The sequence below is a fragment of the Papaver somniferum genome, chromosome 10 (assembly GCF_003573695.1).
Source record: "Papaver somniferum cultivar HN1 chromosome 10, ASM357369v1, whole genome shotgun sequence".
Lineage (NCBI taxonomy): Eukaryota > Viridiplantae > Streptophyta > Magnoliopsida > Ranunculales > Papaveraceae > Papaver > Papaver somniferum.
In genome coordinates this window covers 100,457,459-100,472,707 of record NC_039367.1, presented here as the reverse complement: position 1 = coordinate 100,472,707, position 15,249 = coordinate 100,457,459, and the positions used below count along the sequence as shown (strand labels likewise).

The 15,249-nt window shown below is 35.7% G+C and overlaps 2 protein-coding genes across 3 annotated transcripts; one reads left to right on the top strand and one right to left on the bottom strand.

Moving 5' to 3' along the window:
* Window positions 1–231: 231 nt before the first annotated feature.
* On the top strand, window positions 232–2,098 carry LOC113318939 (galactinol synthase 1-like). The gene is made up of 4 exons (XM_026567230.1): window positions 232–751; window positions 1,035–1,355; window positions 1,477–1,611; window positions 1,707–2,098. Exons 1-4 carry the CDS (start codon window positions 416–418, stop codon window positions 1,929–1,931), a joined length of 1,017 nt encoding a protein of 338 aa, XP_026423015.1. The 5' UTR covers window positions 232–415; the 3' UTR covers window positions 1,932–2,098.
* Window positions 2,099–2,949: 851 nt separating this feature from the next.
* Window positions 2,950–8,214, bottom strand: LOC113317546 (type 2 DNA topoisomerase 6 subunit B-like). Of its 2 annotated transcripts, XM_026565680.1 has the most exons (12): window positions 8,041–8,214; window positions 7,816–7,924; window positions 7,616–7,699; window positions 7,384–7,410; window positions 7,126–7,234; window positions 6,968–7,043; window positions 6,274–6,294; window positions 5,840–6,036; window positions 4,625–4,772; window positions 3,952–4,148; window positions 3,724–3,853; window positions 2,950–3,471 (listed from the first exon to the last, which is right to left on the bottom strand). In XM_026565680.1, exons 1-12 carry the CDS (start codon window positions 8,074–8,076, stop codon window positions 3,166–3,168), a joined length of 1,440 nt encoding a protein of 479 aa, XP_026421465.1. In that variant the 5' UTR covers window positions 8,077–8,214; the 3' UTR covers window positions 2,950–3,165. The 2 variants fall into 2 exon arrangements, with proteins under 2 accessions (XP_026421465.1, XP_026421467.1); XM_026565682.1 differs by lacking the exon at window positions 8,041–8,214 and having other exon boundaries at window positions 7,384–7,430; window positions 7,816–8,016.
* Window positions 8,215–15,249: the final 7,035 nt, after the last annotated feature.

The window sequence follows — 15,249 nt, the reverse complement described above, 5'->3', positions numbered from 1 at the left end:
AAATATAAAACTGAAAACATGACAGTCAAAACATCTCAACCGTGTGATTTGATGATAAGACTAAATCAAGGGTGTGTTTCACGATATCTTCCCATCTATCTCTACAATATTACAACCATAACTTTTTAATATTAAACAAAAACAACAACATCAAATTCGACTGAAATTTTCATTTGGGCTGCATTTCATGTAAATTAGGATGAGTTCTTATTCTTTTTAATTCTCTATAAAGTAGAAGCTTCATTTTGTTAACTTATACTCTCAAAACACTCCTTGAACACCCGATCAAAAATAAAAACACTCCTTAGACAACCATTGTCCGATTATAACAATTTCAATTCTGCTGTGAATTCTCCCTATCCCATCTGAGCACTTAGACCACTCGGTTAATAAACTTCATATCCTACGTAAAGTAATGGCACCACAGATGGCGGTCGATGTTGTCCCTTGTACTGGTAAAGTTCAGATGCTTAATACTGGATATTCAAAGAGAGCTTACGTAACTTTTTTAGCTGGTAACGGTGATTATGTTAAGGGTGTAGTTGGACTAGCAAAGGGCTTACGTAAGGTTAAGAGTGCTTACCCTTTGGTTGTTGCCATGTTACCTGATGTACCAGAGGAACACCGTGAAATCTTGCGATCTCAAGGATGTATTCTTAGAGAAATCGAGCCAATTTATCCACCAGAACATCAGATTCAGTTTGCTATGGCATATTACGTGATCAACTACTCTAAACTACGTATATGGGATGTAAGTAGTTTCATGCATATATCCATCATTGTATACTAATGCTTTTTTTTTTGTTTGTTTGAATGAAGTATGCTAATGCTAGAGTTAGTGGTCTAAGGTTTATATCAAATTTCACACGTGATCTTCACTTGCCATCAGACCATTCATACACTCTGTATACACCACCTTTGTTGACTACAAATTAAGGGGTTTTTTATTTTATTTTTATTTTTTTTGAGAAGGATAATCAAGTGGAAGTGGTGGTTTTATTATTTCACTATTAATGGTTATTGTCTATGTACAGTTTGAGGAGTACAGCAAGATGATGTATTTAGATGCTGATATACAAGTGTTCGAGAACATAGACCACCTTTTCAATGCGGAAGATGGATATTTCTATGCAGTGATGGATTGTTTTTGCGAGAAGACATGGAGTCATTCTCCACAATATTCAATCGGCTACTGCCAACAGTGCCCTGAGAAAGTTACATGGCCTACTGAAATGGGCTCACCTCCTCCTCTGTATTTCAATGCAGGAATGTTTGTGTTTGAGCCAAGCAGGTTGACTTACGAAAGTCTTCTTCAGACTCTTCAAGCCACTACTCCAACACCCTTTGCTGAGCAAGTGAGTTTTCGTAATCTTGAGATAGCTTAACTCTAGAAAAAATGTCAAGTTGATTGCTAATTAAGGTAATAGTTTGGTGGTCCAAATTTTGATGGTTTTCTATTTTCCATTTTCATGATAGGATTTCTTGAATATGTTCTTCAACCACATATATAAACCTATCCCTCCCACATACAACTTGGTTCTTGCCATGCTGTGGCGCCATCCAGAGAATGTTGAGTTTGACAAAGTTAAAGTGGTCCACTACTGTGCAGCTGTAAGTTCCATGCTGTCAATTACCTTCCATTTTTGATGATTTGAAATGATCAGAAAATCATAATATTAAGTACCAAATTAAATTTGTATACCTAGGGATCAAAACCATGGAGATACACCGGGAAAGAAGCTAACATGGAAAGGGAAGACATCAAGATGTTAGTAGCAAAATGGTGGGATGTTTATAACGATGAATCACTTGATTTCAAGGCCAGTGATAACACAGTTCCGGAGGACGATACATTCTCAAGGTCATCTTCAGTAATGGCTAATTTTCCGGAACCTGCAGTTTCTTATGTTCCTGCACCCTCCGCAGCTTAATGATATCAATTAGAATGAGAGAAAAAAAAAAACTGATTTTATTATTGGTGTGGGTGCTAGCCAGTAGATTTCTTATTTAAAATTGCAGTTTGTTGGGAAAATTTCAGGAATACATAAAATAATAGACCATATATATATATATATATATATGTATGACATAACTCTTCTATCACTCTCTTACTCTCAAACCTACATCCTCCACTGAATCAGATCTTTTTAAATCCACGGTATCACCAACTAGAATAGAAAGTAACGCTTCACTGCAGGCTGCTATATACAGACAGATAACTGACTCCAGGAAACCAACATCTGTCTTAGGCATATGTCATAGCACGTAACATAAACTAATTGAGCATATTTTATAAACGTGTGACCATTACTTCAAATTTTGAGTGGGTCTGGTGCAAATTGAAGCTTTCGCATGGCACCACATTATCAATTTGGTTTATTTATTCAACCCACCTCTCCACAAAATCAAAGGGAAATCCTGAAGACTAGGTAAATCTAGCTTTTCAGAAAAATATAATTTATGTTCATCAAAATTAAATCTATAAGGTTAGCACTACTGAACTTATTAAACATTGTGACAAAAATTTCCCCACATTAGAGAGGCAGAAATAGACAATGAAAGAGGAAAGACATGAAAGTCTTTCAAGTTTAAAGGCAACTTCAGAAAAAAATTACGAAGTGATACGGAAGGAAGAGAAGCTAAGACACATGAGTGTCATAGGTATATACCCATAATCATGTCTGAGAGTATTTTAAAAGAGAGATAACTTAGTGTAGCACGGATATGGGTGAAAGCAAACTAGTTGAGATGCAACAAGTTGAGTAATAAGCTAATCTACCATTTCTTGTATTAGAATCTGTTTTGGGTTTTAGTACCAATGCTGTTGATTATTTCTGTTGTAGTATGAACTGATTGCATTACATATAGTGCTCTTTATGTTGTAGAACATGCTAATACTAGGTATTGAATTGACTCAGCATAAACTAAAGTACGTGATCATGTTTAAGACTAGGCGATGATAGTTAAGGGAGATGAATTATTAACAAAAGAAACCAGATGAAATGTTCTATTCATGTGTATTTATCAGAAAGAACTATATTTTACCAGCTAACAAGAGAAATTGTGGGACATGTAATATGAGCAAGGCTACGGTTGCATGTCTGTATAGGTCTTTATGATACTAAGTCTCATGTTGTTAGAGAATCAGGATAAGGGCAAAAGCAGTTAAAAATTCAAGATATTGAAATCATCCTGACCTCCATCTTCTTCTTCTTCATGGAACCCTTCTTCGTGAATGCTATCATCTCCAAAAAGGAACGGCACAGATTCTTTGTTCTTCTGCGGTTTTCTATCGTTCATCTCTATGACTTTGGTAATCTTATCCCTAATGTGATTTTCGAAGTTCTGCTCATCAATCTCTTGAGAGTGAAGTCCAAGAAGAGAATTGCATTCCCCTAGGAAATCCAAATCGCTAGATGACAATACCAGACCAGCAATTGATTCTGCAAGGTCAAGGGCATAATTCCGGATCTGGAATCAAGGCAGATCTATATCAAATTTGGTAGTATATATAAAAAGCGAAGTAAAGGAATGGCTGATATCACAGAAAATAATAACTCTAGTCAATATTTTAGACGTTAAAAAAGACCCAGTACACTGGTCATTTAAATTCTAACAAAATTATTAAAGCAAATCTGAAAACCATGATTTGGAAAGTTTATGACCGTGATATATGTGTGTGTGTATAGAGAGAGAGATAGCTTGTACGAGGGTAAAAATTACCTTCAGAGCATGTGCACTAAGAAGAACACACGAAAATCTCTCCTTCATATCATCCAATGCAAGCTTAAGTGCTTTCTTTAATAGCTTTCGTTCAGAATAACTCTTTGGTTGTGCCTGTGGAAACATGATCTTAACAAAATGTCAAAGACAACATGCATAATTTCCTGAACAAGAATAAAATCTTGGCACCTTGCAACTATAATAGTTCCCAATTACAATGTAGGATATTTTATGTGGTAGCTGTGAATGGCGATGTCAACATGAGTAAATGGCGGTAAGTTCTCCCACTCTAGCACCAATTGCCCTTCCCCGTCCAGAGCATTCGCTTTCAAGCTCAAACCATAACTTTTCCAATCAATGCGTGTCAATGCATTCATAGGTATTAGAGGGATGGAGGAAGGTGCAAAATCTTGAAAAAATAAGACCTGAAGAATGCTTACTCTGTAAGAGAATAAATATAGAACATACAATTACATAAATATGTTAAATTTTACAAATTCAAATAAATGTTGATTGTTTTTCTTCTCTTATGGAAGCTTGCTCTGCAAATATATTATATTTCAATCATGCAAGCTGAACTCAACAACTATATTTATGCTCCCCAATTGATAATTCAAAGATTCAACTACACGTGAGATTTTTATTATTTTCTTTTTCCGTTTCTGTTAAGGTTTCGTAGGTCTTTCAAAATGCAGAGCATGATAAATACACCTAAATTTGACAAAAATGCTTTGACAACTAACAAGAATCTTTTTGTTTTCCTGAATGGGGCAGCAATAACTTACATGGCATATGTCAATGCAGACTACAGAACATGAAAAAGACACCATGAACCATATCAAATAATTGCACAAAAGATAATTAAATAGCATGACTACGAAAAGATTAACATGACATTAACCTTTGTTGTTGTGCCACGGGTTATCAGGCATGAAGGACTCAGTTCTTCTGGTAGTTCTGTTATTATTATCACAGCTTCGAGGACCTGCCCGGTATTTCTGAGGGTCTCAGTGCTGTTTGCAACTCCACTCCCAACTTTCAAATAATCCCTTTAAGGAAAAGGTAAAACATAGTCAAGAACATTTTACTTCCATCTGCATGATAGGGCTTAGAATGCACTTTCTTCAATTTATAGCTAACTCTTAGGTAGTCCCATTATGGAATTGATTTATTTACGAGGAAAAGATATGAGGAAGCTAGCTGAAAATTTGATTCTCTTTTCACCAAACAGCAATGATCTACGAACAGGGTGGTACTGTCTAAGCCAGTAGAAGCTCAGTACCTTACGGTTGATCAAAAACAACCCAGTCAACATCATGGTAATGCTATAAGTAAGATTTCCAAACTAAGTCTCACGAGTGGACCCCAGCATCGACTCACCCCCTATTTGGTACTAAGTTACAAAATGCTAAAGTAGTTTGACTGACAGATTAATTTCCCAATTCTTCTTTCAACTTGCTTTTGTGCATACTTTCAACCAATTTTCACAGTTTCTCAAGCCTCTTACTTTATAAGTATGAGCTGTGACGATGCAGAGCTTTACAGGTCTAGAAAGAATAACACTTAACCTATTGCTACTCTGGAAGTTTGAATTTGGGAATATCGAGATATAGTGTTGTTCAAAGTCATGCATCAACTAATATGCCCTTAGGCACGGCCATACATAACATAGAAATCACACTTGGAAAGGGTGGAAAATGAGCTAGAGCAGCAGGTGCCGTAGCGAAACTGATTGCAAAAGAGGGTAAATCGGCCACATTAAAACCAACCAATGGAAAGAGCTAATATTTATTATTGGTATTTATGGAAAGAGTAATATGTTCACGTTGGTTGTCGCCGAGTTACTCGGTTGGGATCGGCCCCCAGCCGATCCAGAGTCATATTACTTTTATCAAATGCATGACTTTCAGAGACTTTTACCTGTAAAATTAACTTCACGCTGATGAGATTTAATGTAAAATATCAAAGTGTTGAAAAGGCACTAATATAGATACAACAAGCGTTGTGGTTTTACAGATAATAAGTACTAAACTGAAAGTGACAGATCAATCTCAAAATATCCAACAAATTAACAAAAAACTCTTACTTGCAACTCCCAAGGAATTCGAAGTTTTACCTGCTCGTGAAGCAAGACTTGCATTCCTCGTCCAATTTGCTTCCGTGCTTAAGAACATGGTCCTCAAAGCCAAAGATCAAGCGTTCAACATTTGACATTGGATAAGGTACAGGAATATCTCCACTTGCCAAAAAAAGAGTTTCACGGCTAGGTTTAGGACCAGTGGTACATGCAACAAGCAATTCAACTGCTACCTTCTGGAGAAGAGTACAGTTAAATTAATTTTCTATATCTAACAATCCAATAAAACAAATTGGTAATAGGTCTGATATTCATATACCAAATAGCACGACAAGGGACGTAGAGAAGATTATTAAGAGAATTCCCTTTCATGGTAATATGCAAATCATGGAAGAAAGAAAGGGAAGGAAAGTGAAATGCGAATAAACAAACAGAGTTAACCCAAAATCTTTATCTGCAGTACACCGACTCACATCAAGTTTTAGGATGATCACCTGAAGACAACAACAAAAAGTTGAACCATGTAAATGAGTAGGAAAACACAAAAAGTAGCAAAAGGCGACCTGAATTCTTAGTCTAAAGAAGAAAACTAGAACAATGACTGAGATCCTTGGGACAGCCAAGCATCATACTGTTATTCGTCTTTTCTCTACAGTGGACTTCATCATTTTAGGACTAATCAAGTAACCATTATACAGTTATTCCCCTTTCTTATACAGTGGATGTCACCATTTTCTACGACACTCTGTACATTTAGAAAGAACTAATGAGACAACAGCGTGGCATTAAACAAATAATGTAAGCTTTGCAACTTTTGCAATATGGTTAAGTTCTAGCTGATATTATGTAGCGTAATTATTCTGATTGAACGGTGGTCCTGATCTTGTGTACCTGAGTATTTACTCTACTACTGTGTGCGAGCTGTAGTGCAACTTATTGGGCTCATAAGGGTGCAACCAACCTATATGAGTAGCAGCACAAGTTCATCATCATGCTGGTGTGCTCAAAATATCAACTATCGGGCCTTTATGACCACCTAGTCTCTTATTAGTTCAAAATCAGATCTAAGACAGATAATTTGCCAAAACTCAGGCTACTCAAGGTTTTGTAGTTGAATGTCGAAAACACATCAATTGACTTCTATGTTACTGTGCTTGTAGATCATACCATTTTAAGGAAGCAAGTAATCCCTTGCACTAAGTTGTCAATGCTTTCAGTGGTGGACAAGGATACTTCAGTTCCACTGGAAGGAAAACAAGTGAATCAGTTCAAGAGGTGATTATCTATGAATTTGCAGTCTAAAAAAGGGATGGAAGTATGCGTACCTGAATTTTACACCATTTTTAGGGGTTGAAGGCAACCTTATCAGCCTTTTTGAATATACACGTTCCTTCGAATTTAATTTGTAATGATAAATTTCTTCATCACCGAAGCCTGTATTTATACATGGAAAATTGCAGGAATATTTGTATCAAATATAGGTTTGAAGCATTCTTATCCACTCAGCAAATCTCAGTTTCTTTACACTCTTTTTGAAATGGAACGTCATAATACATATACCAACAATAAGAACAAATACTTACTTGTAGTTGTAATGTCAATCGCTCCGTCTGAGAAACAATGCAAGAGGCTAAATTAAAGCAAGTTTCAAGAACACAACATGAAATTGACATGTCAAAATAGCTTAATTTGTGGATAACCAGTATATTGCTGTCTAAGAATTCAGAAAATCTTAAACGCTAGCACTTTTACAAATATAACTCATTTTACACTAGGTTCTTTACAGTTCACACGTCGTATCTTACTCATACATACCCCATTTATCACCACAAATTTGATTTCCTTTGCAATGCAGATCTTGAAACTCCACCAAGGAACTTCCAACACCAGTATCTGAAACTAACAACATGAAATCGACGATTTCCAGTTATTTAATTGACCTAGTTTTGTGCTTCAAAAATAATAAATTATATTTTCAAGTAGATGACATCCCTTTCCGTAAATTAAATTCTTACTTGAAATCTGAATGATCTGATTATCTGAATCTGGAGAGATCTTAAGAAGTATTGATAATATACATGGATTTTCAGACTTCCGACATCTTTGAATTGCTGAGCAAATTAACTACCAAACTCAAGAATAAAATTGAATTTGTGATGGCGAGAATTCCATAACAAAATAAGACGAAATTAAATCAAAATATGGGAACATAGGGTTCAGATTTGAAAGTAAGAACTTACATTTTGACAGATCTGTTGAATTATTGAGTTCTCCATTGAAAATTCCAGTTTCCCGCTCCCGCTCCCGCGCTTCTACAAAATTAGTACCAGGGAAGCTATGGCACCCGAGTCGGTGTAATAGTACCAGCGAAGTACTGTTGCATGCGCATACGAACTCGGCGTGGTTTCCATAGTCTCCAAAGTGTATTTCAGCAGAATTTGTTCTCCTTGCTTTTCTGTTACCCATCTGAGGAGTGGTTTCAGGTTAGTTTTTTTGTACATTTCGCTGTCGATTAGCTAATATATGGATTTTTTTTGTTTTAACCTTTCTTGCCTCTTGTGGATCATATGGTAATGTCTTGTATTTCAGATAGTTGAATATATCTTTCATCCAAGATCATTTTGCATCAGTCTAAGTCATGTTTTCACTCTCTATTCTGACATCATCTGTGTCTGGTTCATGAATAACTGATTTATCAAGAATTCAAATCTTAATATTTATCTGACAAGCTCCAGGTATCATGGAACCCATAAATGCTAAGGCATCTACATGTCTCATTTATTTCTCGGTATCTGTCTGATACTCACTTTTTCAAAGCTTGATATCATCTTGTTAACCTTTCTTTAGTACCTTTCCATGGAAATATTTTACGCCTCAAAACTAACCTCACACCTGCTTAGTTGTCAGTTGGGAGTCACTATAAATGTTGAACTTTTTTAGCTGTAAACTTTTAGTGGCGAGAAATCCTTGGATGAATACTCTACTAGATTATTGGTCGGGCAGATAGCCAACGCATATAAGAATTTGATGAAGTTGTTTTATGGAGTGACTATGACTACTCCATCCCAACCTCATTTCCTATTTGATGCTCCGTCCACAAAAATTTTCCATATTTATTGTGTGTCAAGTGATGAGTCATCACAATCTGGTGTGTACTCAGGTTCTTTCGGCGCCTCTGACTGGTCTTCATTGAATTTTAGATAAAATATGGATCCTCAACAGGAAAATCAGTTATGCTTTTGTTTCCTTTATGTTTTTATAACTCATGTTGATTTGGTTCAAGTGGACTAACCACTTTGCAGCTCTCTCAGTTTTCGTCTCCTTAAATAAGACATTTTTTACTGGTATTGTAATCTTCCATCTCAAAAAGTATGGTCTCAGTTTTATTGATGAAAAATATATGGAGAAAGTCACTCTTTCCAACTGTGAGTACCTCGGCTTCGGTGTTGTTAGTGATTTTCTTATGAAATATAAAACGCCTCTCTCTGTTGTCTTCCACTCTGAGTAGTAGCGCTGGCTTACTGCATTTTGAGTGGTGGTGATATAAAGGTAAAGCACTTCACCTTGGACTAGATTAGATTATATGAGAAGAGAATATAAGAAAGATTTGATGTTATCAAGAGCTACATGACATTCTTCACTCTTCTGATGTTATCAGAAGTAAGTTGAAGAATGACATGCACTCATCTGAAAGTCTTGCTTCTTCAGAAGTAAGTTGAAGAATGACATGCACTCATCTGAAAGTCTTGATATGAATCTGTCCAGTGCTCCTAACTTTCCTGCCAAGTGTTGTATCTCTTTCTTGATGGTTAGATGTTTCATCTCCAGAATTTCCCTGATCTCTAGTGGGTCAACTTCTATCCCATTCGGAGTGACCATGAAGTCCACAAATTTGCGACTATGTGATCGAATTTTTATATAGTGGTAAGAAAGGTTGTCGTTCACTCAGACTTGACGAGATTGATTTTAAGAATTAATAAACTAAAACAAAAGAAAAATACATACAAAATATTGTCACAAGATGAAGAGAGTTACTGGGACTAGGATTTCGTTGAATTCAGTTTATTTATTCTCAACAATTAAAGCTCAATAAAATTGACATGGACTCTGATTTGCCAAGGTAGGTTCTCAAAAGATTGGTTGTAAATCCTAAGCATGATGTATCAAAACATTTAAGCTAAGCATACCTCATCAAATTAAATGACAACCAATTAATTCAAATCATATTTTGATTAAAATTAATGCAAAAGTCTTCAACATAATTAAATAATTTTACCTATGTATGAAATTTGTATTCCTCCATCGTCGCAGTGTTGGGGTTTAGCTCGTCACATCGAAAACACACTTAAAATATTTATTCATGGGTCGAAAGTGTTTACAAAGGATGAAAATCGGAGAAAATAATTAAAAACCAGATTTGTAACACTTATTTCTGTTACAAATCAGTTGTTATAGAGAACGATAAATGAAACTGTTGTTGTTACCGTAGCAACAACGACTGTTCGTTGCGCGTCTTATGTTCTTGGTGTTCTTCATAGCAGCAGAAAATGGCTATTCTCTGCAACTCTGATATTTGGCTCTGTAATGTGCTAAAATGTCTCACAAACTCTCCACCTCCCTTCGTACTACCCCTCAACAGTTTATATAGTCTCACAACACCAAAATCTCTCGTCATTACTCCATATAATTTTGTCTTTAAAACTCCACAGTCACGGGATAAATTTTTTTCCTTTTTAAAACTCTTTCACGCATCTGCAATTGATTCTTCGTATCTTCTGTTAATTCCACACACTCCAACACACTGAGTTCACGTTCAGTTAGAGTAAGACTCAGTAAATCCACACGTCGTCCTCCTTGGAAATCACAGTAAACACGGGAAAGAAGAATTGCAAACCCGATATTCTTGTGTACCCTGCTCCACGCAATCCTCATGTTTTCTCGAGTCCGACTGAATTACCAGCTCTGTCTTGCCTTAACAGGTCAACACCAAACTGAAACCGCAAGAAAGTTGCATAAAATCACGTACAATCTTAGCCCAGAAAATTACGCAGTAAACTGAAGATTTGAAGTTGAAATTTCCCTCCAAATTTGAGGAGGAAGGGGGAGTCCCCCTATCTGGATACGGTGTCCCTTTAGCAGCTCTCCACCAGTGGGATTGAGGGGTGCCTTTAGTAATTTTTCTTGGGGGTGCCAATAACACTTTTTCTAGCCAATTTTTCCAAAAATACCTAAAAATACACAAAAACACAATATTAGTACAAAAGTCGAGTTCTAACAATACAGACATTGAGGACAATTTAGACACAAAAATGTGTCTATCAAATACCCCCAAACTTATTATTTGTTAGTCCTCGAGAAAAACTAATCTAGAAAATAAAATCCTAATTCACTAGGTGGCCCTAGTGATCGAGTTATAGTCTCGGGAGGGTTTACTAGAGGTGTACCCACAAAACCTTGACTTCTACTTGGTCACAAGTATCCAAGGAGCTATGAAGATAAATATATTCTCAACCTATCGCCAAGTAACTAGAATGCTAGAGAAATTAAAGGTATCCACTTTATAGTCGAATAAAGAATAGGGGAGACACATCCGCAACACTGCTAGATAAAGAGATATCCGCTACATAGCTAGATAAACATTGTAAGATGCATCCGCTTTACAACTAGATAAAATTAGAAGAAAGATAAAGATGAGAGGGACATCTGATACACAGCTGGACTAATTACGTGTGATGAGTTGAATCAGTGCTAGAAATATCTTGTGCCAGATGGAAAGCAGACTAACAAAGCAACCAATATGCATCTCTCTTCGACTCTCTCATAGTGCTCAGCAGAAACAACGTCTTCTTCGGCTTCACTGTTGATGATAAACTTTCGAACCTCATAGAACCTTGACAATCAACTCTTCTCTTCAATTTCTTGCTTGAAACTTCCTTATAGATTTATACTTCTCTGTGACCTTATTAAACAAAATAATTTTTTTCTTTTATTTTTTTTCATTTTCCATTTTTCACTTTTTTATTTTTTTATTTTTTTGGAAACACAAGACAAAAAATTAAATGGCCAATGAGAGAAGGACTTTAGTACTTGGATATTCACAACTTGTAATGTCTTGGTATCATGAACTTCAACAACTCACATCGTTTGATTTTCTTTGCTCCTATAACTTCTTGTAACTAAGTCTTCAACTTTAATTTTTGAATAATGCTTTTCTATTGTTGCATCTAAACCCTAAACGTCTTCAACTTTCTTCATACATTTTGATGTCGCTCCGCTTGTTGATGATGATAAGTTTCTACTGAGAGAAAGTTGTAATCCAGTAACTAAGACTACATTGTGAGGTTGCTTTGTCTTTCTGGCATTTCCTTCTGGCCTAATTGCCTTTCCATCATGGATGGTTAGGTCCATCACGATTACCCTCTAAAAGGTACAACTTCTCTCCTGAATGTCAAAGATCTCAATGTCTTTTTCTCTAATGTCTCAGTAGAATGTTATCCTTAGCAATTCCCATTTCCATCTTTTCGGTGAAAAACAATATGTAAACTTAGCTAACCGGATACTATGTGACGCTAGAAGTTTTAGAGGTGCAACTAACTAAAAGCTTCTTCCCACCCCCAAACTTAAATCTAATATTGTCCTCAATGTTTTAAAGATAAAATTTAAAGCATGAACAAGGAGCAACTGTTACCATTTAAAGAAAAAGAGTTAAGGAAAGATATTACCGCGTTGCATGAGCATGGGTTACTTCCGAAGAAGTGCTAAGTTTAAGGTCTTCAGCCAGACATAAGAAAGAATTAATCACCTCAAATCATATAGAAGTAGCCGGAATAATTGTGGGTCGTCTGCATCAAAAGGTGTTATTACAGACAAAAAGAAACTGCAACAAACCAAGAAAAAACATAGCACACCTTTGCCTAGTTTCCTGTTTAATACAATTACATCTAGTTGTGGTTTATGTTAAGGTTCTATAAAGGGGTCTAAATAAAGTATTTTCATGAGCCGCACCTCCTCATAGCTAAGATCCGATTCAGGTATTATAGTCTGGAAAAACTCAAGTAAAAACTTAGAAGCACATAATAATAACCTAAATAACTATGGATCTTTAAAGTCAATCAGATTTGACTCACACAGCTGACCACAATAAAAGTGGTGGTCTTCCTTAAACAAATTTGTCGACCCTAATATCCTAAAGTAATTAGGTTTAGTCTCAAAACTCAATAACCGACACATCTGAAACTCATATGTTCCCATAATTGGAAGGAAGGTTTTCGGTGGGAAAACAAAGTCAATCTTAATATCATAGCCTAGTTTAACCACATCAACCAGAGGATGGGTTTCTAACAACTGGGCTTCTTTCTGGACATGATTAGGTTCAGGAAAACGTGTATGAAGATAATCTTGTAAAATGGTTGAGGCACATATGTCAAGTCCCAAGTGAGGGGACCTTTATAAGAGTTAAAGCACATGGAGAATGATAATAACCCCCAAACTTAGAGTTTTCAATGTCTCTATAAAGACTATTCACAACTTCTCTAATTTCTAGGTCATCGGATTCCTGAAAATGGTCAATTGATTCTTCTAAGTCAGGTTCATCCTCACTCATCCCTACGAGTTCACTTTTTTTTGTCTAAGACTATTGTTTTTAAATCGCTAGACTCTAAAACAATATTTTCAAGGTAAACTCTTTCCTTTAAACCATCATCACAATCATATAAAGGATTATCAGCGAAAGTTTATAGTATAGGCTCATTAACTAAGGTGTTAATCATAATTACTTCCTCCGATTCACTGATAGGCACATCAAATAATGGATTATCCAACACACTGTAGGCTAAAGGATCATGAACTACATCGTCTAAAACGGTGGTATCTCTAGTCAAATCCACATCCTTTAGAATAAGTGATTAATCATTAAAATTATCGGGATTTGAACCAGAAATAATATTATCATTATGAAGCTCAACTGGAGTAACCATTTCCTGATCACTATGCCTACATATGTATGATTCTCTATCAACACTATCCTCATCATAATCATCATTATAATAACATGAAAAAATATCGAACCTCATCAAAACAAGTAGTGTTACCAATTCTAACCTCGTTATTTTGATTATGTGAATAACTATCCTCATTTTCAAGGGTATTATTGGAAACACTATATCGAGCACTCTGCGTCTCTAACAACGCTTCTGAATTGACTCACAAGACTTCCTGATGGTATCATGTATATAAGGTTCATTATTGGTTGCGGTTATTTCATTCCATAACTAAGTCACTTGTCTCAATTGACTCATATGTCGACTCAAGTAACTTACGTGTTGACTCAATTATCTTACGTGCCGACTCTAGTTGAGGAGAAACATAAGAATATTGCTCGTATGACCGGTATGCATGTGGATAGTAATTTGGCTAACCATGGTATGACCCATATCCTTCAAAAGGATGGCGTTCCCAACCACTATTCATACTATGGTCATAATAGGAATAATGCCCATGTTGCTCAGTCGGATATTCGTTGTATTGGCTATTATAATACCAGTTCGACATTCTCAACAAAAAATAAAACCCACTGACAGGGATTCATGGGTGGATAGAGTCTTACCTCCCGTACCAGACGGGCGATGAACCGTTGAAGTCGACTCAGGCCACCGACTCCGATGTCAGTGTACGAACCTGAGGGGTCGAGACAGTATTGTAACTGTCGTCCTTCCCTGAAGGAGTTTTATTTAAATTAACCCTTCCTTAGGGTTTTAAAAATAAAAAAGTCCCAAAAAAAAAGTTCAAAATTATCCAAAAATTAAAAAAATTAAAAAAAATAAAACACTATTTACAGTTTCTAGAAATAAAATAACTATATACAAAATCTTCTTCTTCACTCCTTTTAGATTCCTATTTTCTTTATTTCTTTGGCTTAGCTTTTCTTTTCAGCACTTTCTCTCTTTTTCTTTAGATCCGCTCCAAATCTGAAAGCAAACAAGAAATACCAAAACGCGTAAAAAAGAACAAAAATAATAAAAATAAAACCTAAAAACAAATCTATACACAAGTCCGCGTCAGCGGCGCTAAAAATTGATCGAATTTTTATATAGTGGTAAGAAAGGTTGTCGTTCACTCGGACTTGATGAGATTGATTTTAAGAATTAATGAACTAAAACAAATGAAAATATATACAAAATATTGTCATTGGATGAAGAGAGTTACTGGGACTAGGATTTCGTCGAATTCAGTTTATTTATTCTCAACAATTAAAGCTCAATAAAATTGACGTGGACTCTGATTTTGCCAAGGTAGATGCTCAAAATATTGGTTGTAAATCCTAAGCATGATGTATCAAAACATTTAAGCTAAGCATACCTCATCAAATTAAATGACAACCAATTAATTCAAATCATATTTTAATTAAAATTAATGCAAAAGTCTTCAACATAATTAAATAATTTTACCTA